The sequence below is a fragment of the Bos mutus genome, chromosome 13, assembly GCF_027580195.1.
Source record: "Bos mutus isolate GX-2022 chromosome 13, NWIPB_WYAK_1.1, whole genome shotgun sequence".
Taxonomy (NCBI): Eukaryota; Metazoa; Chordata; class Mammalia; order Artiodactyla; family Bovidae; genus Bos; species Bos mutus.
The window spans coordinates 28,035,070-28,058,590 of record NC_091629.1 but is presented as its reverse complement, the minus strand read 5'-3'; the positions used below and the strand labels follow the sequence as shown (position 1 = coordinate 28,058,590).

Below are 23,521 nucleotides of genomic sequence, written 5' to 3'. Positions count from 1 at the left end.
TTTCTCTTCACAGTATTCAAATTTTAGGAAAGTAAGCATTGAAGGCACCATGCGAACAGATGAACATAGGCTATCATTACACTTGGTTTTTGGAAAACAGTAATTTTACCAAAAACTTTTTTTTTTTTTTAAATCTGCATTACTATTTTTAGATAATGCAATTTTGTTTTTATGTTTATAAATTCTAGATTTTATACACAGACAAGACACTTAACCAAGTTGTGTTCCAATTATGCCAGTTGTTGAAAGTCAAATTGCTGTTAATAACATCATTAAAGTAAACTTGATTGAAATAGGATTTTTTCCTAAAACTTAAGCAGCTGGAACTGCTTAATAATAATTTCATTATTATCTTTTTATTTACCTGCCTATAATACAAATAATCTTTCTACTATGGTTTGCTTCCCTGTAAACTGTTGGCAGTTATTTAGCAAAACTAGCCTGGGACTAAGAGATTGGGTTTTAAACTCAGCTCTGCTCCTAACTCACAGAATGACAACCAGCCATGCCTGAGCACTGAGCTGAAGGTGCTACACAGACTGTCTCATGGGGAAGGGACACTGCAGCAGCAGTTGAGCAGACCAGATTCGAACCTGTCTACCACTGATGACCCCTGAAACTTGGGACAGGTTTCTCAAACCTTCTGAAGCCTGATTTCCTCCATCTGTAAGATGAAGGTAATAATACATACTTCATAAAGTCTGGTGAACAAGATAATATACATAAAGCTTCCAGCACAGAATAAGGACTCACATTTCCCTTTTCTTTTCCCCACTGTCCATTTTCCTCTTAAGTTTTCTTAGGAGGGTGAGTTAGCAGTCAAAAGGGACCTTTTTCAGCCATTGGATTTTAATAGAGCATTGTTAGAGTCAAGAGTCCCTCAGACTCATCACTCAGAGTGCTCACTGAACTGAATCCCAGGGTCACTGTTGCTTTTATAGATAATCTCTACAGTTGTCTAAATTAGATATAGACTACAAACCTGAACATCCAAACTGAATCTAAGATTTTAGGTTTGATGAGCTGAGATTTTTTTCCACTGGGACTATCACTATACCTCCTTGGCTTTTGTGGCTATTTCTACCTTTATCCGTTACATCCTTACTGAAGGAGAGAAATGAGAGATAGTCGTTTCCCCCCAATTACCTTGGCCTTACCTCTATCAGAACTAAATAGAAAAACAGAGCCTTGAGAAAGACGTCAGGTAAGAGGCCGTGAAAATACGCTAGCAGCTTTTTTCCTCAATCCCTCTCTGCATAAGTCCTTTATTCCCTATGAAACTAAGTAGCCACAAGGTATTAGCCTTCCTTGCAACTGTTTTTTAATGGATGAAACTAATTGAACCAGATTACTGGACCCTATGAGCTCCGAGGGCTTAAGCAGATCAGTGTTCTCACCTGTAAAATAAGGGGACAAGATTCCAGGATCTCTAAGGTGCTTCCACTTTTATGCTGTGTAGCAGAGAACTGTCTACTACAAGCAGCCTCTCTCAAGGCCCCGTGCGTCACACATGTTGCCCAGGTGTGACTTGGTAATAAAGATTAGTTTATGAAATATAGCCAGTTGCCATTACTCTTTCCACGTCTCAAAGCCGACAGATTATTAACACCATCCTAAATGCAAAACATATTGGTGTTTATGGAAGGACAGCATTCTTCCTCCCTGCAAGAAGTAACACTGTTCTGCAAATCTTAGTAAATTGTTTTTTATAGATTATTTGTCATTATAGTCTATGCCCACTGTTGTTCTGCTTGATTCAGTCTTCAACTTTTGTGGTTTCTCTTCTGTCTTTATTCTGCTGAGCTAGCACACTTGAGGTCTTCATTAGACCTATAATCAGCAAATCCATGAATCTTTTCTTACCCTTCATAACCTTTTTGCCATAATTAACACCTTTTCTTCCCTTGGCATCCTGTTTCCTTCCTTTTGACCGTTCCTTTTGCAAAATTCTTTTTCCCTTGGCATTTCTCCAAAGTTATATCCTTGGGCCTCTTTTCTTTTTGTCCAGCTTTTCTCCCCCAGGCATCTCATTCACTCCCAGAGCTTCAACTCTGATCCCTGTGTCTCTGACTGCCCAGTCTAAATCCACTCTCTGACCTCTTCATGAGTCTTTGTCCAACATTTCCAACTACTAACTCAGTAGTTTTATTTGCATGTTTTTCTACCACCTCAGACTCAGTATATCTAAAATGAAACTCAGAATGTCCTTTCAAAGCTGATTCTTCTTTATTTGCATTAATAGTTAACCTCCTAACTTTACAGTCGTCGGAATCTCTAACTTCTTGCACATGTTGTCTCGCATCTGTCCTTTGCTTTTCCCACTGGCCTACCTTACGCAAAGTTCTTGATACCTGGCTATGATTTTTGTGTTAGGTTTCCAGCCATGTTTTAAACCATCATAAACCCCACCTTATAACACACCTCTTATCTCTCTCACCTGCTCAATAAAACCATGTGCTCATCTGTGCCTATGACCTCATGCTGTGAGTTTGTTCCCTGTGCTCCTTTGGGAAGGCCTTGTACTGTTCCCTTGCTCAGACCTATGAAAAACACAACATGACCTTCCAGGCCCTGAAACAATGTCTTACAGCCCCGCCCCCAATGTCTTTCCCATCCTCCTCTCAGCTGGGAAGACTCTGGAAGTGGTCTCTTCTCCTGAATGCCTCACTAGCCGTACAACTTATCTGGGGACTTGTAAGAAGCTGTCTTGCATCACTTATCTCTTTGTGTGGTCTTGCTTTACACAATGATCTGTTAGCACTTCAGAAGTGGATGTGGAACCTATTGTTTTCTATCACTTGCATCATCTAGAATAGTGCCTTTACAGAGATGCCTCAGATTTCTCTGATCCTAATCAACTGAAGGCAGGAGGAGCAGGGGATGACAGAGGATTAGATGGTTGGATGGCATCACCAACTCAATGGACATGAGTTTGAGCAAGCTCCAGGAGGAGTTGGTCATGGACAGGGAAGCCTGGTGTGCTGCAGTCCCTGGCGTCACAAAGAGTTGGACATGACTGAGCTACTGAACTGAACTAAATAAGTCCTAAGAATTGTTTTCATAAATTACCAGCATCCTGTCATTCACAGTGCATGTGTGCTTAGTTGCTCAGTCATGTCCAACTCCTGTGACCCCATGGACCATAGCCCTCTAGGCTCTTCTGTCCATGGGATTCTCCAGGCAAGAATACTGGCGTGGGTTGCAGTGCCCTTCTTCAGGGGATCTTCCCGACCCAGGGATCAAACCCATGTCTTTTGAGTCTCCTGCATTGGCAGGCTCATGCTGCTGCTGCTGCTAAGTCGCTCAGTCATGTCCGACTCTGTGCGACTCCATAGATGGCAGCCCACCAGGCTCCCCCGTCCCTGGGATTCTCCAGGCAAGAACACTGGAGTGGGTTGCCATTTCCTTCTCCAGTGCATGAAAGTGAAAAGTGAAAGCGACCCCATGGACTGCAGCCCACCAGGCTCCTCGGTCCATGGGATTTTCCAGGCAAGAGTACTGGAGTAGGGTGCCACTGCCTTCTCCTGGCAGGCTTAATTACCATATAATTAAGAGAAAATTCTACTTTTCAAAATGGAATACAGTACTTATTGTCTAAGAAGAAAACCTGCTCGGTTGTAGGCCTGCCAAACCAACAGAAGTAGGGTTGCTTCACAGAGGTAAGGTTTGGACTAGAAATTGCACTTATGTAAAATAAAAGCAAGGTCCCTGGACAATTACTCTTGTCTTCAGTATCTACATTATTTAACTCTGAATTACGATTTTCTTAAAGTTGTCCGGGAGTTGGTGATGGACAGGGAGACCTGGCATCCTGCAGTTTATGGGGTCGCAAAGAGTCTGAGGGACTGAACTGAAGTGAACTGAACGTTGTCAAGTAGTCCATAATTTATTTTTTAGGTAACAGGGTTTTATAGAAAAAGTATCCGTGTCTGCAGCTAAGTACGAAAAAGGTAACCTGGATAAGCAGTTCCTTTGTCTCTGGGAATGCTTTTTAAATCAGGAAGAGCCTTACGTTAACCCAGTTTCCTTTTGCCCTCTGGCCTCACTGTAGAAATTCCAAAACCCCTGATAGTTTTCTCTGGCAGGGAAAGCGGAGAGGCCTAGGTGCGCCCGGCTGTCAGTTAAGGCGGTCACGTGTCCCCGGGGCCCCGCCCCCAGAGCCTGGAGGCTGCGAGCCAGGCGGGCGCCCGCAGAAGCTGCGGCCGCGCCGAGACTAGCTGATGGCTGCGCTGGCCGGCTGAGCACCCAGCCGGGAGGAGCCCGGGAATTCGGGCTGGGGACGCGGGGTCATTTGGGAAGCATGGTGGCACACGATGAGGTCGGAGGTCTCTTGCCCATTAAAAGGACCATACGAGTCCTCGACGTGAACAACCAGTCCTTCCGAGAGCAGGAGGTAAGAGTGGACCGAGAACAGCCCAGGGAAGGTTTCTAACGCCACGAAACTTACCCTCTTGAACAGCGTATTAACAGAATGACGTTAAACTGAACTTTTGCTCTTACTGAGCATTAAAGTGGCCTTGAAAAAAAAATAAATTGGCCTTGATTCACATGCAAGTTTGAAATGTGTTTATGCATAGCGTTACTTAAGTGTACACAAACTTTCATACAAAAGAAAAAGATTTTAAATGTATATACTTAAGTTTGGTTGAATTGGTCACATTTCTGATGTTTAATACAGTTTTTTGTTTGGTTAGGTTTTGTTTTGGGGGGTTTTTTTGTCTTGCATTTATTTCTGTTATCTAGTCAGTCTTGGGAATTGGGTTGTGGAGTAAGCAGAAAGTAGGAATCCCTTACTTAGAAGTTAATGCTAGTGAACAAAATGCCAGCGTTCATTTTTAATTTTCTTTCCACATCTGATAAGTTCGTTGTGTGTGGCTTTGTCCTTCAGAAAGAAAAATATGTTAAATTATTTAAGCCAGTGAACCATTGTTTAGGTACTTCTGCCGTCCTTGCCTTAATTACCTCAAGTTATCGTACTTTTTTAAGGTCTTTGTGAACATTTATCAAAATAAGTGACTTTTATGCCTCTTATTTAATTTTAATAGTTAATGCTCTGTGCTCATTCTATATATATAGCACACGGCAATTAGATATACTTTATGGTATATACTTCATCATTGCTGAGAGAATAGAAATATCATTCCTGTATTCAGTTAACTGTATGCCGCTGCTTTGAGGTGATGGTTTTGTGGCCATGTACGTGTATCAGAACTTATGTAATTATACATTTTAAATATGCGCAGTGTATTGTGTGTCTCAGCAAAGCTGTGTCTCACACACACACCTTTGGTAGTTAAAATAGCTGCCATCTTTAAAAGACATGATTTGCCTTTGGTTTTCGTTTTTCTGTTTGGTTTTGGCTTATGTGTTTCAGTTTTTGCGAAAGTGGTCATCATGTAAATACTAAAGCGGAACTAGTCTTGTTTGGTATCAGACACTGACCGTGTTTACAGCATACCTTTATTCCAAAGATTAAAAACACCAAGGATGTCATCAGGCTTTTAACAGCACAACCTTAAATAAATAACTGTATTTGACTATTTAGTACTAAGAGGAAAGGGAAGAAATCCTGTGTGATCATAACTCATTTTTATCTTTTTATAAATAACTTTTTCTTTTCATTCTTGTTAAAGCTTTTGCCAGATAGAAGAGAAAATTATTTATCCAATAACCCGAATGAGTAAACCCAGACACATACTTGGTTTTTTGTGTCTTGATTTGGTTGACTCTAGAAAAGACGACCCCCCCCCAAAAAAATATCCTCTATGTGACATCCTGAGGAGAAAAAAAACCTTTTTACAAAAAACAGGGTTCACCTTAGAACTTTTCCATGTTGTTGCTTTTATGCACAAGGTACATCCCAGTAAAAGACTTTAAATTGTTTTTAAGAATTTTGTTTGTAGCTATCCAGAAAATATTTTAAGGCATAAAATCTGAGTACAACTGGGTTAGTGAAATAAATAAATTGATTAAATACTAGGTCTCAAGTCAGATTCCCTATAACAATACATGTGATTGCCTGGCGAACCTAGATAGTCTGGTTAAAAGCTAACCTAAATAAACAACTTAAGTTTATATTAGAGGGTGTTGGGTTTTTTCCCTCTAAGTGAACTTTAGCCCTAGTGAAAGGTTGCCGACAGTAGAAAGTTCCTTGAACATGTGAAACTTGCTTGTGTTCTTTATTGTTCCCCTGGGTTTTCAGATCCTCTTTGAAGGAGGGTGTACAATCTCACTATCTGTATGCATTCTTTAAGCTTCTTATATTTACCATAATGTTGCTAACAACACTTCAAAACAAAAATAACATGACAATAAAACCAGGAAGAAAGCCTTATTTGGGTACTGGTAAGACAGGTAGACTCCTACCCTCTGTTCCTTCACCTGCAGAGGGACAGACATGGGTGGATTCCACAGCACTCCCCACAAGAAACCAGAGTAGGTTAGATGGCACATCTCAACCTCTAAAGAAACACTGCTCTTGGTTGTAGCTCACACAGACCAAATTCTAACCCATAACAGACAATTTGTTGTCCCTACCTTATAGGTGACCTGGTCTATAACACTTTTCCCCAACAGTTGTCTCTCATTTTTTTCAAATGTGTTTATCCTGAGATTAGTGAGCCATATTCTGTATTAAATCTTTGCCTTTCAATCATATTTTTTGAATTAGTTATTCATTAAAATTCTGTGTAGTTTTATAATAAATATATATGCTAAAAGTTTGTGTTGTATCTTACAAGCATTCTTCACATGTGAACGTTTAGTGAGGCATGAAAATTACTTTCAGATCCCAAAAGCCAGTGTGGAAAGTATGAAAATGTCCTCTCACCCCAGGCCCTCCTCTGTGTACTGATTCAGCACTACTTTGGTACAGACTCAAGAGTATCTTGCTCTGTGACAGAGCTAGCTGGACGCTCCTCCCAGACGTTTTAGATTAGATACACTCCTGAGACTGGCATCTCCTTTGTGAAGCAGTGAGATTATGGGTGGGCTTCTCAAGGGCTGGGAACATATTAATACCACGCATATACTGCCTGGCATAATACCCCACCACCCTCAGAGAGAGAATCCACATTTCAGTTTTAGTTTCAGAAAGATGCTTTAGATATCTTTACATTTAATTATCTAAATTAAATTCAGTAGATTTCATTTTAAATATCACAGTTTTACATTACCAGGAAATTAGTAGTTGTACTGACTGATCCAAAGATAAGAATTTTTTATGTATTAAAATAGATATCAGAAATTCCTTTCCTTCCAGTTAAACTTAACTTTTCCTTTCAAATTCACTGGGAAGAGCACCTTTCCAAAGACTTTTCAATTGAAATTAAATATTTTATGATTTACCAGGAAGTAAATTGGTTATGCTCTAAACAAGGATGAGGAATTAACCTCTCCTTCCAATCGGTGGGCAGATCTTTCTGACAACTGTTCGGTTTCTCCTTGGCACTGGCATATCTTACTTTGTGAGGTAATTCTATCTCCGTTCACACAGAAGCGTCTTTGTCCTGCCTTTACTAAATAGAAAGGAATGCCTTCTGCCTGCCTTCTGCCCGCGCATGTGTCCCTTCAGTCTTGCACAGATGGGTCTGGTAAAGGCATTCACACATGTCCTCAGCCACACAGTGCGTCGTTTTAGTAGATATCTCGGGAGGTTTCTTTTTCAGTTCATTTAACATTCACACACTTGTGGCTTTATAGTCACGGTTTTACTTCGGAGTCAGTTACTTGGGGTGGGGGTGGGGGCTGGCCTGCCGCAGTACCTCTTCAGCACTGACCCAGGAGCCTGGACTGTGTGGTCTGTCTGCAGAGCCTCCTGGCCACGGCTGTGTCCACACCTTCAGAGCCTAGAAAAGTCTCATTGCTTGTTTGGATATTCCATCTTTTAAGTTCTTTCCGAAGGATTTTAACCCTTTCTGCCACTTTACTCTCAAATTATTCTCAGGGGATTATTTTTATTCACTTTCCTCTTTTTCATGACTTGGGTCATATCAAAGATTTTTTAAAAAAAAAATTTCATCTGTCATTTTTAAGTAGTGAGTTTTGTATAATTTTTCATCATGTACCCTTCTGTAGCCTCATTAAAATTTTGTCAAGCATGCCACAAATTGCCAAAGGCACCAAAAATTACAAACAAATAATTATGCGCCATGGACATTATAAAGGGTAGGACTGTTTTTTGATCTAACCTTCATTACCTAGGCAGCTGTGTGAGTCACCTGGTGGAGTGCCTCCACTCTCCTAGCTGTAAAGTTAAAGAAATGCAGTTTGTAAGGTTTTGGAATCTTTGGTAAATGATGTGTTTACTATACTATTATTGTTTTAAAAACAATATATGTAAAATAATTACATCTTCTCAATCTGTATATATTTTTCCTTGATAATTAAATGTATGAGAGGATCTAATTATTTATAAATATCAGTATTTACATAGTAAGTGGAAATATTCCTGAGAAAGGATGTCAGTAATAGATAAAACTCAGTATGTTCCAAGAACTATTCTAAACCCTTTAAACATCTTATTTAATCTTCATATCACCTTTATAAGAGACGTTCTCATGTTAACTCCATTTTACAGAACATTGGGACCCAGGATGTTTCCTGTCAAGTGTCAGAACCAGGATTTGGGCCCAGTCGGTCTGAGTCCAGAGGCTCAGCCTCCTCTTAACCACTGTTCTACCTACGCTTGAACACCTCCCACCACAGGGACCTGGCTGCCTTGGAGCTGACTCATCCCAATGTCAGATGCCTTCATTTAAAGGCTGTTCGTTAAGTGAAGTATTTAAGAGTGAAATGATAGAAGGTCTGGCATTTGCTGTAAAATATTTCAGTATGGGCACAGATGAAACCTGTTGTTAGACCAAGATCCATTATGCAATTCTCCCCTTTTGTGTATGCTTAATTTTTCATAACATGAAGGTGTTTTTCAAAAGTTACTCTTTATATTAAACTAAAAGTTTCTGTAGGAGTTTAGTATCTAATTCTTTTGTTTTAATTTTGGATTTTTGTTTGTTTGTTTAATGATAGTATGTTATGTTCTCAGTGATGTTCAGATATTTGACCTTTCTTGTACCATTTATTTTTTAATTTTCCATTACTCATTAGTGTCCTTCATGTTTTAACAATGAGAAACAACATTTACTTTCAGCGTTCCATGTTTCTTGTATATACTGTACAAATATCTGACTTTTGAGAGATATTAACATTTTGTACAAACTTGGTGAAATAGTTATACCTAAACACACGTTTAGTATAACTTGTTCTTGTTTTCACAGGAGCCAAGCAATAAAAGAGTACGACCTCTAGCTCGGGTCACATCCTTGGCAAATCTAATCTCTCCTGTAAGAAATGGAGCCGTCAGGCGCTTTGGTCAAACAATACAGGTAGGAGCAAGTAATGCAGTGAGGCAATGTTTTATAGAAGCCTAAAATTTGCATTTTCTGTGAGCTGTACAGACAAGTTTGTACTGTTATACTTAAATATAATTTTCCTCTTTTGGAATATGCTGTTAAGGAATATTATTGTCAAAACAATATTTATATAACCTCATTATATTAGTTTACATCTTAGAGCAAAGCAAGAACTTGGATAGTTTTTATTCCCAGAAAGTAATTTTGACTGACAAATATTTTATAATACTGTCAGATTGAAGCTGGCATAAATGACTTTTATGCATAAAGAAACTGCCAGAACCTTTTAATTTGTCCTTTTTTTTTTTTTTTTTTTTTTTGAGGAAAAAATAAATAGTTTCTGTATCCTCCAAAGCTTTTTCTTATTCACTTTTCTTTCTTTTCTTTTAAGTCATTTACCCTTCGTGGTGACAGCAGATCCCCAGCTTCAGCCCAAAAGTTTTCCAGCAGGTCGACAGTCCCAGTGCCTGCCAAGAGGAGAAGCAGCGCCCTGTGGTCAGAGACGTTAGACGGTAGCATGAAGCAGTCTCTAACCTCCAGGGAGATCAGACGTCAAGAGGTGTGCACCCCACAGCAAGACTTTATGTGCACTAGCATAAAATGAAACATAGACTCTGATTCTTAAACATGTGTTTTGTCGGAAGAATAGCAAACTAACACCTCCGGCAAGATAAACTTGCATTTTTGCATTTGAGTAGCCGTTTTCAGCACTTGCAGAAGGTGGTGGTCATTTGGTTTAACACCCTGATGGGGTAGAATATGAAACGTATGGCATCCTCTTATTAGAGGTTCCATTCTGAATTATAGTGTTCAGACTGAGTCACTTTGAAAAGCGCTGTTCAAACATAAGTTAAATAATGGTAACTATCCATTGCATGTAATTTTCCTTTCTGAAAGGAAGGAGTGACCTGTGATGTTTGCTGGATTTTTTTAGGCAATCTATGAAATGTCCCGAGGGGAACAGGACTTAATTGAGGACCTAAAACTTGCAAGAAAGGTCAGTAAAGAACTTTCTCTCCTGTGCCATAGGTTTTAAGAATTATATTCCACAAATTCTAAAGGATGTTACCTTTAGAAGTTGAAAAGTAGAGAATATCTACTGGTGTATATTAATTTTAGATGAGGTTTATTAGACTCATTTCTTCAAATATGAATATCAGGAAGAGTTTTTCAAGATGAACATGTACTTTAATTTCTGTTATGTATAAAATAGTAGTCATGCTGGTTTTTACATAGTCAGGCTTGATTCACATGCGGACCTCTCTTCGTGTTTTATTTGCTTGATCTGTGTGTGATGTACTTCTCTCCTCCAACAGGCCTACCACGACCCCATGTTAAAGCTGTCTATTATGTCAGAAGAGGAGCTCACACATATATTTGGTGATTTGGATGCTTACATACCTCTGCATGAAGGTAAGTTGTGCTCCCTAATTTTCGTAAGATTCTGAACAGCAACAAGTAATTTTAAATCTAAACTTCTAATTTAGTTCAGGATATTTTTGAAATTTTTATTGACATAGAGTTGATTTACAACATTAGTTTCAGGTGTACAGCATAGTGATTACTATTTGTAAATATTATATTCCATTTAAAGCTACGGCTACATTCCCTGTGCTGTGCAGTATGTCTTTGTAGCTTATTTGTATCATACATAGTAGTTTGTATCTCTTAACCCCCTACCACTGTCTTGCTCCTCCCTGAATTATTTTTAAATAAACTTGTTCTTGGAATTTCTGCTTTCTTACACTTCAGATTTGTTGGAGAGAATAGGAGAAGCCACCAAGCCTGGCGGGACAGTGGAGCACGTTGGCCAGATTCTCGTGAACTGGGTATGTAGCAGGTTTATGCAGACAGGGCAGGCTTGTCACTTGTGATCAGAATCACACTGATTTGATCCAGTTAGTGGATTCTGAAATCAGATAAATGGGGCACTTAAACTGAACAAATGTACATAGAAGTTACAGTCACTGTTTAAGAAAAACATATCATGAATGACACTGTTTCATTTGTTTTAAGAATATATTCCTCCTTGGACAGAATTTCCACATTACATCTGTTAATTACCTGTCTTACTCTCTCAGTTAACATCTGAGTGCCTGCCGATGCCAGGCCCTGTTCTAGGAGGAATGGCTGGGGTTCTGTGATGAAAGACAGCCTTTGCATGTACAGTCAAGTGAGAGAACAGTCACCCATTATCACCTGCAGGAGAATCTTCACAGCTTGTTAAAAACTTTCACGAATAGCTCTAAGTTTCATGGACGGAGGAGCCTGGTATGCTACAGTCCACGGGGTCGCAAAGAGTTGGACACGACTAAGCGACTTCACTTTCACTTTCATGTCTTAGAAACAGACATGTTGCAGTCTCACTAATGGACTATTCTTTGATTTCTCTTACTGCTCTTTAGTTGCCGGGCTTGAATGCCTACAAAGGCTACTGCAGTAACCAGCTGGCAGCCAAGGCTCTTCTGGATCAGAAGAAACAGGACCCAAGAGTCCAGGACTTCCTCCAGCGGTGTCTGGAGTCTCCCTTCAGCCGAAAACTGGATCTCTGGAGCTTCCTCGATATTCCTCGAAGCCGCCTTGTCAAATACCCTTTACTGTTGAAAGAGATTCTTAGACATACTCCCAAAGACCACCCGGATGTTCAGCTCCTGGAGAAGGCTGTAAGTAACCCAAGAAGTGGTTCCTGTGCTTTGCCAGTTTGCATGTTAGCTTGCCTGAGAAAGATATACAGTGATCCCCTCACAGCTTCTGCATGCTGAATGAGTACATGAACTTTCAGTTCTTGTATATTAGCGCACTATGCACTAGTAAAGAGGTGTAATAGATGTTTTATCTATGTTTTAGTCGGAAGACTGGGTTCTAATCTGACCTCTTTCATTAGCTAGCTATGTGACTTAAGGCAAATCACCAGTGTGGCTGACACTGTAAAATGAAGGGACTGACTGAATTATCTGATTGCTGGGGTCCCTTCAAGTTGTAAAATTTTATCATTTTAATCCTGTAGGAAAACAGGGATAAATTAATATGCTGAAAATGCACCACTGATTTTTTTGTATATATATAATTTTTAGATACTAATAATACAAGGAGTTCTCTCTGATATCAACGTGAAGAAAGGTGAATCAGAATGCCAATATTACATTGACAAGCTGGAGTATCTGGAGGAAAAGCAGAAGGACCCTAGAATTGAATCGAGCAAAGTGTTGCTCTGCCATGGGGAACTGAAAAATAAAAATGGACACGTAAGTGCATTTAACACTAATGTGAAGTGAGCAGTTCCTGCCCTCTTCCCATTGTTTAGTTTTTTCCACATGAATTATGAAGCAGGTTTATAAAATAAACTCATCACATACTGAAAGTAACTGGATTTTATGTTATCAGCTTTGATAAAGCAAATAGTTGGTTTCTGTCATTACAGAGTGACTTAAATGTCTTGATGGAGAATCAGTAATAATTTATTTTTTAGTTTTGAAGCATAAGTCAACTTGTTTGGCTAGGGGTTCCTTTCTAAATAAATTACTAGTTTTATGATGTTTAATAAAAAAGCATATCCTTCAGAATAATTTTTTGAAGAGTTTATAGTAGTGGAAGTTTTTAGCACTATGAAACAAACTTTGACAGCACATAGAATGAGAGCACACTTCTTTTTTCAATCTTAGTTACAAAGGTACCTGCTGAAACTAAGTATACACGTGGAATGGTTTTTTTATTTCATCATGTGCTTTTCAGAAGCCCAATTCATAAGTTGAGGTTCTGTTTGGAAAGAGTTAATCTTCCATCTCTGATTTCTCTTATAAGGCTTCATTGTTCTATAAAAGCTTAGGTTTGTCTCTGTTTAGACAAAACAGAACCATTAACATTTTTACCAGCTTACATTTTTAAGTTCTTGCCCTGTTAGAAGACTGTAGTGTACAGTCCTGGCATTTCCAGTCACGTCGCCACCGACAGGTCTTGGTGGTGCGTGGCGTTTGCTCAGCTGCTGCTGATCTAATGTTACACATGGACAGAAAAGTTGTATATAGTCTACAGTGAGAAAAGCTCTCCAAGGAGAATGTGCATTGCTTTTAAAGCGCCATCTATATGAAGTCATTTGTAAGGAGATCTTAGTAAATCAATTTGATAAAATTAAGATCCAGTCACATTTTTTTTAACAATGGATTTCACTCACTTAAAGTCACAAAGTTCTACATTTAAGAAGTATTTGTTTCTCGCTTCTCCAGAAACTGCACATTTTCCTGTTTCAAGACATCTTGGTGTTGACTCGACCTGTTACTCGAAACGAGCGTCACTCCTACCAGGTTTACCGGCAGCCCATCCCCGTCCAGGAGCTGGTCTTGGAAGATCTGCAGGATGGAGACGTGAGGATGGGAGGGTCCTTCCGAGGGGCTTTTGGCAACTCAGATAAAGGTACCAGTCACACTTTAAAATGGTTTCAATGATCATAAACTCAGAACCTAAATGATTTCAGCTTTATTAATTAAGAATCTGTCCCCAGACAACACACTAAACATGAAATGGGTTCTGTCATCCCGAGCTGGTCCACTCGCTGAGTCGTCAGGTGCTGTGGTGCTCTGACTCCCGCATGTGTACCTGATACACATGGGCACTGCCTCATACATACATGATACATAGGGCACTGCCTCCTAGATGTGCCTGCTGTGGGGAGACCAACACCCATACTCATGTAGTCGGACCACATCTAGGAATAGCTTTCTAAGTCTATTTCCTTTTGTCAATGTTTATTTTTCTAGCTAAAAACATTTTCCGAGTTCGCTTCCAAGACCCCTGTCTGGGCCAGTCCCACACTCTCCAAGCCAACGACGTGTTCCACAAGCAGCAGTGGTTCAGCTGCATCCGCAATGCCATCGCCCCTTTCCAGCAGGCCACCGGCCCCTCGGAGCTCCACCAGGAGTGCAGGGAGAACCCCACCACCACCAGCAACGCCAGGGCCCAGAGACAGGCATCCATGGTCTCTAGCATGACTCAGGGCAAAGCTGATGGAGACGCTGCTGAGTGTGGCGCCCCGGTGCACACAGCAGACCACACGACGGGCGTGAAAGCACCCCGAGCCCAGACCAGCCTCCGCAAAGCCAGGGACAGAGCCCAGGTCGGTGGCAAGCGGAAGGAGACCCTGGTATAAAGGAAGCTCTGGGCAACAGCTGCGAGAGACTTTATTTATGACGTTGTACAGTTTTTCTTTCTGTCCTGTGAGCACGGCAGCATTACTCAGTACCCGTCTCATGTCTTCTGTGTGTTTGGTTGGTTTTGGTTGTTGTTCTTTTATTTTTTTTAATGGCAGCTAAAGATACATATACAGATTACTGTTAAACTGCAGTTTGTTTGTTTTTTTCTTCTCAGATCATTTAGAACATGCAAACCTGGTATTTTTAATCAAATGAAATACTTAACAGGTATTTTCATTCTGCACTCATCATGAGTTTTTAATACCAATTGTGATATTTACAGTATTTGCCAAAACTTAAAATTTTACAAATACCAGGATTTTACCAGTGTTTCTTTGATGAACTTTGCATGCAAAATTTGAAATTGTAACATTGGCATCTAAGATCTACTTGGAATATTTGTAATATTTCAAAATTTACATTGAAACATAAGTTCTTGGAAAACAAACCAAACTTAATCGGTTTTCCATTTTGCCAACTGGAATGCTTTTTATTAGTTTGTTTTTCACTCTACATTCCTCATTTTTCATTGATTTAACCTGCCGATTATTTAATTTTTTTTTATTGTAAAGTAGTTTTTAGTCTTTCCTTTTTTTACTTTGATCCCTTTTCAAATTGGCACGTCTTTAAAGTATTTTTCTCCCTTGATTAAAAATGTGTGTATGTATGTATGTTTTTAAATCATATTAACTTTACCAAGTGAAATCAAGCCATACTGTTTTTGAGCCAATTAAGAAAATTGCGATTTTTAAAGTGTAGTGTTTCAGGGTGGTGGACACACATGAAATGACTCAGTGTGTTCTGAACTACTGAAAGAAAACCATCTTAAGGATTTCATGGAAAGTTAATATTCTCTGAAAAGCAAGAGGGAAGGCAATTGACTGGTAATAAGTATTTAAAAAAAAAAAACAGAGGGAAAAAGAGTGTAGTTTTGTCTTAAAGTAAAAATGTCTGATTGTGTCAGACATTTCTGAGAAGAGATAGTAAAAGCTGAAGTCGAGAGTATGTAGTAAGTCGTAGAAGGCTTGGGGGATGTGAATGGTGTTTGCCTTGATTTACAGTACTTGCAAATAAGGGGTTTGAAAAGAAAAGGAAATGTGTTGAAAATTTGACCATATTAGATCCATTCTGGCAGATTTATTCGTAAGAGGGGAAAAGAGACTGGTGAGTGTTTTACTCTGAAAAGTTTCTGTTCAAATGTAATCATTGTCTTGGACGGGGGAGGACTGAAAACCCATGTCGTGGAAGATTTGTCATGGTGACTGTTCCAGTAAACGTGGACTGTTATGTGAACTGTATCTGGCCAGTGGAAATGAAAACTGAAAAAGACTGTAAATAATTAATTCCAAATGATTTCTCTGTATAAATGAATTATACAATTAAAAAAAAAAAGTCACACCCATAATCACCTAAAGGTTTCCTGACTGGTGGATGTTTGCTGGACCTCTGCCAGAACATGCTGCTACAGCCAAGGAGGTGATGACAAGCCTCACAGAGGTTTTAGAAGGTCACAAATACGCCTTCGAAATGCATCAAAAAGAGAAAGATTAGGTCAAGTTTTTTGAATCTTATTAAACCAATTAGAACACACTCTAATCAGAAACAGCAGTTGAATTGAAGACTGCTGAACACCTGGCCACTTTCTGGATACAGTAGTCGAGCTGTTAACAAAGGACCTTCATTAATCTAATTTCAGATTTTAATTTAGGTAACTCAGGTTTCTACCTCTGCAAACTCAAACCTAATAGTGTAGATTACACCAGTGGTTGTGATCGGAAATCGGCAAGATTTCTAATCGTTCCTAGAGATGTTGTAAGATACAGTTTCTTCCAGAGTTACCTTGATAAGCTTCCTAAGTTGTAGAAACAATGATGGTTCAGATGTTCTTAATCAAAAGATGTTTTATTGGAAACTATATAGCTCTCCTGGGATCACTCTAGGGCAGAAATAAGACCCAGAAACTGAGTAATTGTATAGAATGAACACCCTTCAGAAATTGCATCTGTATTTGAAAATCTCTGATTATTCCAGTAGTTCTCAAGCCTGTTTGGGCATGAGTCATGAGGGGTACTTTGAAAAAAAATGAAGAAACCGGGCCTCACCCCCAGCTCCCCTCCCCCAATTTCCACACCTGTTTCACTGAATCAGTGGGAGGGGGGTGGGGTACAGGGGTCCTAATTTATACTTGTCAACACTCCCCCTGGTAATTCTGATACAGAGAATTCCACAAGTCAGCTCTTAGTCATCACTGATCCAGCAGGTATGTAGGTAGTAGTGACATATATCTACTTAACCTGCTTCTCAGTTTGCCTTTAAACTCTTCACAGAGTCTGAGTTAAATATATACAAGCAGAATACTCAAAACACTGTGTTTGTCTGTTTTGAGCAAAGAGTGGTCTTTCTGAACCCAGGGCTCGATCTGGTTGTGTGCACACAGGTGGGAGGGGAGGTACGGGCGCCTGGGTGAATTGTCAGCCAGTGGGGCACCATTGTCACCAAGTCGCCTTTGAATCGATTAAGACGGGCATCTCCTTGGCTGATCCAGGTCAGTCTTGTGCTGACTTAGCTCTCCTGTACGCTTAGTGCTTGAGCGAACGTGCACACCTAGCCCAGTGCTTGGTTTTCTGTACATATGCCTAACGCTACTGTGACTGAGTTCATTTTACAACCATCAGCAGATGCCTGGCCTGGGCCACCATGATTCAGTCTTGGTGACTGATGCAGACCCGCGTGGGCATCTCTGGTTCTCTTCCTCATCAGAACTGCCAGTCCCTCGAGGAGACACTCACTGGTGGATGGGTGGTATTGTCTATTAGGGTTACACGACCTAGAGGTAAAAGTAGCTGATAATATCCTGCAAACTTGGGCTTTTCTTAATCAGCGTTAAAGAACACTCTAGAAAGAATCGCATCCCTTTGTCCAGTGAAGCCAGTTCCCATGAGAGGAGTATCCTAGAAAAGAAAATCTCCCTCAATCCTAGATCAGAGACCTTCCCAGATCAGAAGGGCTTGGAGTTTTGCCTGCATAAGTGAGGAATTCCAGAACAAACTGCAAGTCTTCGGACTTACCAGGTACAGTTGTTTACTCAGATCCAGTGTCCATAGTCCTATGTATCATAAGGCTTTGAGACAATGGACACGTTCACTAAGATAATGAGTGTTTAAACCCAGAGCTGCAAAGTGATTCCGTAAGAAGAAAACACCACTTTTTAAACGCCTTTTGGAGTATCTCAGAAAACCCAACTCCTTTGAAAACTGATAATCATTTATTCTGCCCTTTCCTCCACAAACCATATCTCAGGGTAACTAGCTGACGAAGGGAATGTTTTCTTTAGAGCAGTGGCCCAGCTAATCAGTGAAGAAGGCAGGATAGAATAGCACCGTTTTGTAAGCCCTCATGACCTGATGGATCCAGATGTCAACCATTAATAAAGACCACCATACCTCCAAACAAGGCGCCCACCCACCACCTAAGCAGTCTTGCCAAGAAAGTCAGCCTGAGTTCAATCTGCAAGAAGTTAAGACAAATGAGTTCGTTCAGCAAAGTAAAATTAATTCAAAGAGAAAGCTGGAGGAATCCTACACCTAAGAGATATATCAAACCATTGTGATGTTTGTATGGACTTGTTTGGATCCTAAATCGAGCAAATTGTTTTTTAAATAAGACAATCCAAAATATCCAGAATTGACTGGGTAAAGTGCACAAGATAAGGTTGTATTTTTATCTTTGACAGAAGTACTATGATTGCAGTCTCCCTAGAGAGACACACTGAAATCTTTATGGATAAAAATCACATGAGGTCTGAGATTTCCTTCAAAATTATAGGGCAAGAGCATAGTTAGGGATAAAAAGGAAACCACATAAGTTGAGAATTGCTGAAGCAAGATGAAGCATCATGAGAATTTATACTCTGCATATCTCTTTGAAGAGATGTTTGAAATTTTTCATTAAAAATGCAAAAGTTAAAAAGAATGAAATTCCAGGATTGTATCCAAGTCCTTAATCTCTTAACCCCCTCTGAACCCCCAGGCTTCACTTTTCATAATAAAGGCAGAATGTTCATCAAATACAGATGGTCTACTCTCTACCCTCTCAGAGACACACAAACCTGCCTCAACGACTCGACATCCATGTCCTATGTTACCGTTTGGCAACAGGATCAGAAAAATCTGGATTCTGGTTTAATCCACACAGCCTTTTCCTCTCTTTTTCTTCCCGTTTGCCTTTCCTTTCCCTCTCCATCAGTGGCTTCCTTCGCCTGCCCTCTTTCCTAGACACACGGACATGGGTTCCCCCTGGAGCTAAGCCAGTGAGAAACCAGGTGTTTCCAGGTCCCCCAGGGAAGCTTCTCCACGCAGCCCGACCCTGAGACCTTCCAGCAAGGTGGTTTAGTCACTAAGCCATGTCCGACTGTTGTGACTCCATGGAATGTAGCCTGCCAGGCTTCTCTGTCCATGGGATTCTCCAGGCAAGAATACGGGAGTGGGTTGCCATTTCCTTCTCCAGGGAATCTTCCCAACCCAGGGATCAAACACTGGTCTCCTGCATTGGCAGGCAGATTCTTTACCAACTGAGCTACAAGGGAAGCTTCCAGCAAGGACCAGATAGTAAACCACCTCCCTGCCTCTTAAGACGCTCATGTCCATACAAAAACTTGCACATGGGTGCTTTTTCACAGTGACTTTATTCATAATTGCCAAAGCTTGAAAACAACCAAAGTGTCCTTCAGTAGGTGATGGATAAATGAACTACAGGGCATCCAGATGGGAATATTATTACATGCTAAAATAAGTGAGCTGTCAAGTCATGAAGACATGGAGGAAACAAAGGCTACACGCTATATGATTGCAACTAGTTTGATGTCACGGAAAAGGCAAGATATGCCAAGGATAAAAAGGTCTGATTTTGAGGGATTGTGGCGAGGGAGGGATGAACAGGTGGAGAACAGAGAGTTTTTAGGGCAGTGAAACTTCTCTGTATGATACTGTATTGATGTATAATATACGTGTCATTATTTGTTTGGCCAAACCCACAGGACACACACCACCTACAGTGACCCCTGATGTCAACTGTGGACTCTGGGTCATAATGACATGTCCATGTGGGGTCATCAGTTGTAACACAAGTACCAACCGGTGGAGATGATGACGGGGAAGCCACGGGTGTGAGGGAGGAGGAATATTGAAATGTCACACTTTCCACCTAGTTTAGCTGTGAACCTAAAGCTGCTCTTAGAAGTCTATCTTTTAAGAGAAAGGAAAAACATTACCCAGACCCAGGAGCACACATCCTTCAAGGACGGTCTGCAGAGATCAGAACACAAGAGTGTGCATGCTCTACAAACATGGCCAGCAGTTACCCAACACAGTGACCCAGAGACCAGGCCTCAGGCTTTCATCCCAGCCCCAACCTACCCAGGGCAGCCACTCCTGAAGGGCCAGCATCTAAGACAGGCATGCGTCCTGGGCCTGCCCCACAGTCTGGGTGGGAGGGGCCCCAAACTGCCTTCTGTCCAACCCCATGGATTCTGGGCTGGAGAAGCCTGTGTTTCAGCTGAGCTAGGGTGGACCAGCCCCAGGCAGAGACCGCTGCCTCTCTCCCATCTCTGCGCTCGAGGATGGAGGACCATGGGGGGCTCCCACTCTGGCCCCTCCCCAACGGGGCTCTATGATGGGATCCGGAAGCAGCAGGCTTCCTCCCATGGTTGGAGTAGCTCTCTCCCCTCTGGCTTCTCCGGCTACAGCTGTGGGTTGAACGTGACTGGAGAAGCTGGAAACTGCCCCAGGGCTGGAAAAGAGGCTGTTATCTGCCAGCATGCAGCTTTGCCAACATGAGCTCGTCTTCCCGCCAGGCTCCATCTCCAGGTGTGATGCTCAGCCCTCAGCTTCTCACCCACCTGCCAGAGAAAAACATGAAAGCTGTGATAACTGGGGGAGGGGCAGGAAGCAGATGGGCAGAAGGCACCCCCAAGGTTGACTCTGCAGAGTTGGGGGCGCCCTCACCCCTGCTTTCTTACCACTCCACCACAGTGTTTTCAGGGCCCTGCTGAGCCTCAGGACAGGAGGGGGCTGCCCAGAGTCTCTGCCCAAAGGAAAGTGCGGCCTGAGACAAGAGGGTATGAAGCCCACATGGGACAAACCTCACAAACCACAGGGGTCAGTGAATAGCCAGCGGTGACTTTTTCATAGCATCAGATGTGCCCGCATCTCACAGGGAGCAGCACAGCTTTGGGGGCACAGTAGGCCCGGGTCAGGCAAGTCCTCTCAGACCTCCGTGTGGCTGATCCCAGCAGGCAGCGTGCTCTTCCAAAACAAGGGAAAGAGACCCACAGGCGTGTCAGTACACACTCCAGGACCGCATCTAAGCAACTGGGCAGAGTCCCTGGAACCTGACGTGCTGCGTGCCTGCGGGGTAGGGGCGTGTAGGCGATCTTTTCCACAAGTGGAAACTATTTCAGCAGCCATGCTCCAGCGCTAACACAGCCAGGTCCTCCAGGGCAGGAGCTCCTGACTTTCCAGTCACTTTCTTTGTTGCAGGAACAGACTAGCAAGGGCAGATGCTGGCATCTGTCTGCTGATCAGCATGGGTCCAAAGGGTGCGGAATGAGGTTCTTCAGTCAGAGCCATGGAAAGTGACACCCTGACCTGCAATGCCCCGCACCCTGAGCTGCCAGGCAGGCTCCCTGACCTGGGAGAGTGCTCCTCCCTCCCTCCTTCCCTCCCCCTCTCCCCTTCCCCCTCCCCTTTCCCCTCTCCCCATCCCCCTCCCTCCCTCTTTCCCCATCCCCTCCCTCCCTCCCTCTTTTCCCCTCCCCCTCCCTCTTTCCTCCTTCCCCCTCCTCCCCCATCCCCCTCTTCCCTCTTTGTCCTCCCTCCACTTCCACACTTACCCCTCCCCCCTCCCCTCCCTCTTTTCCTTCCCCCTCCCTCCCTCTCTTTCCCCTCCCCCTCCCCACTTTCCTCCTCCCTCCCTTCCCTTTCCGTCTCCCTCCTCCCTTTTCCCCTCCCACTTCCTCCTCCCTCCTCCCCCTCTCCCCTCCCTTCCTTCCTCCCCACCCCTTTCTCCCCTCCCTCTCCATTCCCCCTCTTCCCTCCTTCTCCTCCCTCCACTTCCACACATTCCCCCTCCCCCTCTTTCCCCCTCCCTCTCCCTCCTACCTATCCTCAACCAGGCTCCTCTTTACCTGGGTGCACAGCAACCCAAAACACTGAGACACCAAGGTCTGCAGCAAAGAGAGGGTCCATCAGCAGGGCCACCAAGCAAGGAGATGGGAAAACAAACCCCAAATCCGGTTCCCCTCAGGCAAGGGGCTTATGTGTTTATGGGATGAAGACTGAAGAAGCAGGTCGTCTGAGACACGGGGACCGTGGGGAAAGGTGATGGAAAAGGGTGTCCCGGTCGTCGCTTTGTGCAGGCATAGCTCAGCAACAGGCCTTTGCATGTTCGCACACTCAGTTGAAAGGTCAGTGGTCCCAGCCAGTCTCAACCAGCTCAGCTCAAACTGGACACCGCTGACTCTTGCGCAGCTGAACTAGACACAGCTGACTCCAGCTTTCTGGAAAACAACCGGAGCAAACGTCTTATTGTTTAGGCGCCTTGCAGCCTGGAGGATGAGCCAGACGTCTGCAGCAACAATTAAAAGCACCTTGATGAGTAAAGGCAGGTGCGATGGGTTTAACTAATCCTTGGTTTCAATCCCTCAGACCCAGCCAGGCCCCACCTGTTCCAGGCTGCGCCTCCAAGGCCCCATTGACCCATCCCCCCGCTAGTCCCCCCAGGGATCTGTTGCTGCCCCCGCGACACTGAGCACTTCCCACCATCAGCATCACCTTCTCTACTGGTCTGTAAGGTTACTGTCCTTTGCGTCCTTACCACCAGTTCTCCTGACACAGAAAAAGTGCTCAGACGTATCTGCTGAATGAACCAGAAAAGCCACAATATCTTGGCTCAGCCTTAGCAAGAGTCAAGGTACCAGATGGAAGCTGGCCCATGCAGACCCTCAGTGCTGTAAGGGCCCTATGGCAGCCAGGCCTGCCATGAGCCGCCATCCTGGAGTTCAGACCTTCTCCCGCCCCCTCCTGGAGTGCCTCAACGCTGGCCTGCATGACCAACAGAATAAGATGGAGCTGACAGCTCGTGACTCTGAAGCCCCTCTGCTGTGCTCGGTCCTGGAGGGAGCCAGACACCAGGCTGTAAGGACACTCACGCTGGTGTGTGGACAGGCCCCCAGGCAGAGGAACTGAGTCCTCGCGCCCACAGTCAGCACCAGCTTGCCCAGAGCATGAGGGGGCCCCTGAGCAGGGGAGGAAACCTTGAGTCCCAAGCCAAGCCTTCAGATGCTGTAACCTCAGCCACCATTTTCTTTTTAAATTTTTATTTATTTTGCTGCCCTGGGTCTTGGCATGTGGGATCTAGTTCCCTGACTGGGGATTGAACCCAGGCCCTCTTGCATTGGGAGCGTGGAGTCTTAGCCACTGGACCACCAAGGACGTCCCAGCCACTGGCAACCTCATCAAAGACACTGGGCCAGAACTAGCTACTAGCTACTTTGCTCCTGGAGAAACTGAAATTAGGGCTTCACAGGTGGCACTGGTGGTAAAGAACCTGCCTGCCAGTGCTGGAGATGTAAGAGGTGCGGGTTCACTCCCTGAGGTGGGAAGCTCCCCTGGAAGAGGGCATGGCAACCCACTCCAGTGTTCTTGCCTGCAGAATCCCATGGACAGTGGAGCCTGGTGGGCTACAGTCCATGGAGTCGCAGTCAGACACAACTGAAGAGAATTAGCATACATGCACTCATGTTTACTAAGGTTTTGAAACCAAAGGAAATTGTTAAATCCATTACACCTGTACCTGTCCTCATTTTATCAAGCTTGCTTTCACTGCCGTCACAAAAGGCTTGCGTGTCCTCCACACGTCACTGAGCAC

General features: G+C 42.9%; 1 protein-coding gene and 1 non-coding gene across 4 annotated transcripts in view; one reads left to right on the top strand and one right to left on the bottom strand.

Annotated features, from left to right (window-relative positions):
* NET1 (neuroepithelial cell transforming 1) overlaps nt 1-15,692 on the top strand; it is a 34,388-nt gene extending 18,696 nt beyond the window's left edge. The window contains exons 1-10 of one of the 3 annotated variants that reach the window (XM_070381210.1): nt 657-677; nt 9,276-9,383; nt 9,802-9,969; nt 10,345-10,407; nt 10,727-10,823; nt 11,163-11,239; nt 11,816-12,073; nt 12,485-12,655; nt 13,634-13,820; nt 14,165-15,692. In XM_070381210.1, the coding sequence (XP_070237311.1) occupies nt 672-677; nt 9,276-9,383; nt 9,802-9,969; nt 10,345-10,407; nt 10,727-10,823; nt 11,163-11,239; nt 11,816-12,073; nt 12,485-12,655; nt 13,634-13,820; nt 14,165-14,553 (1,524 nt within the window). In that variant the 5' untranslated portion in view covers nt 657-671 and the 3' untranslated portion in view covers nt 14,554-15,692. Of the gene's footprint in view, nt 1-656; nt 678-4,185; nt 4,394-9,275; nt 9,384-9,801; nt 9,970-10,344; nt 10,408-10,726; nt 10,824-11,162; nt 11,240-11,815; nt 12,074-12,484; nt 12,656-13,633; nt 13,821-14,164 lie in introns of those variants that run through there. The other 2 variants (XM_005900962.3, XM_070381209.1) reach the window with 2 other exon arrangements.
* Nucleotides 15,693-23,011: 7,319 nt separating this feature from the next.
* Nucleotides 23,012-23,085, bottom strand: TRNAW-CCA (transfer RNA tryptophan (anticodon CCA)). The gene has a single exon. It is a non-coding gene; the product is annotated as a tRNA-Trp (tRNA).
* Nucleotides 23,086-23,521: the final 436 nt, after the last annotated feature.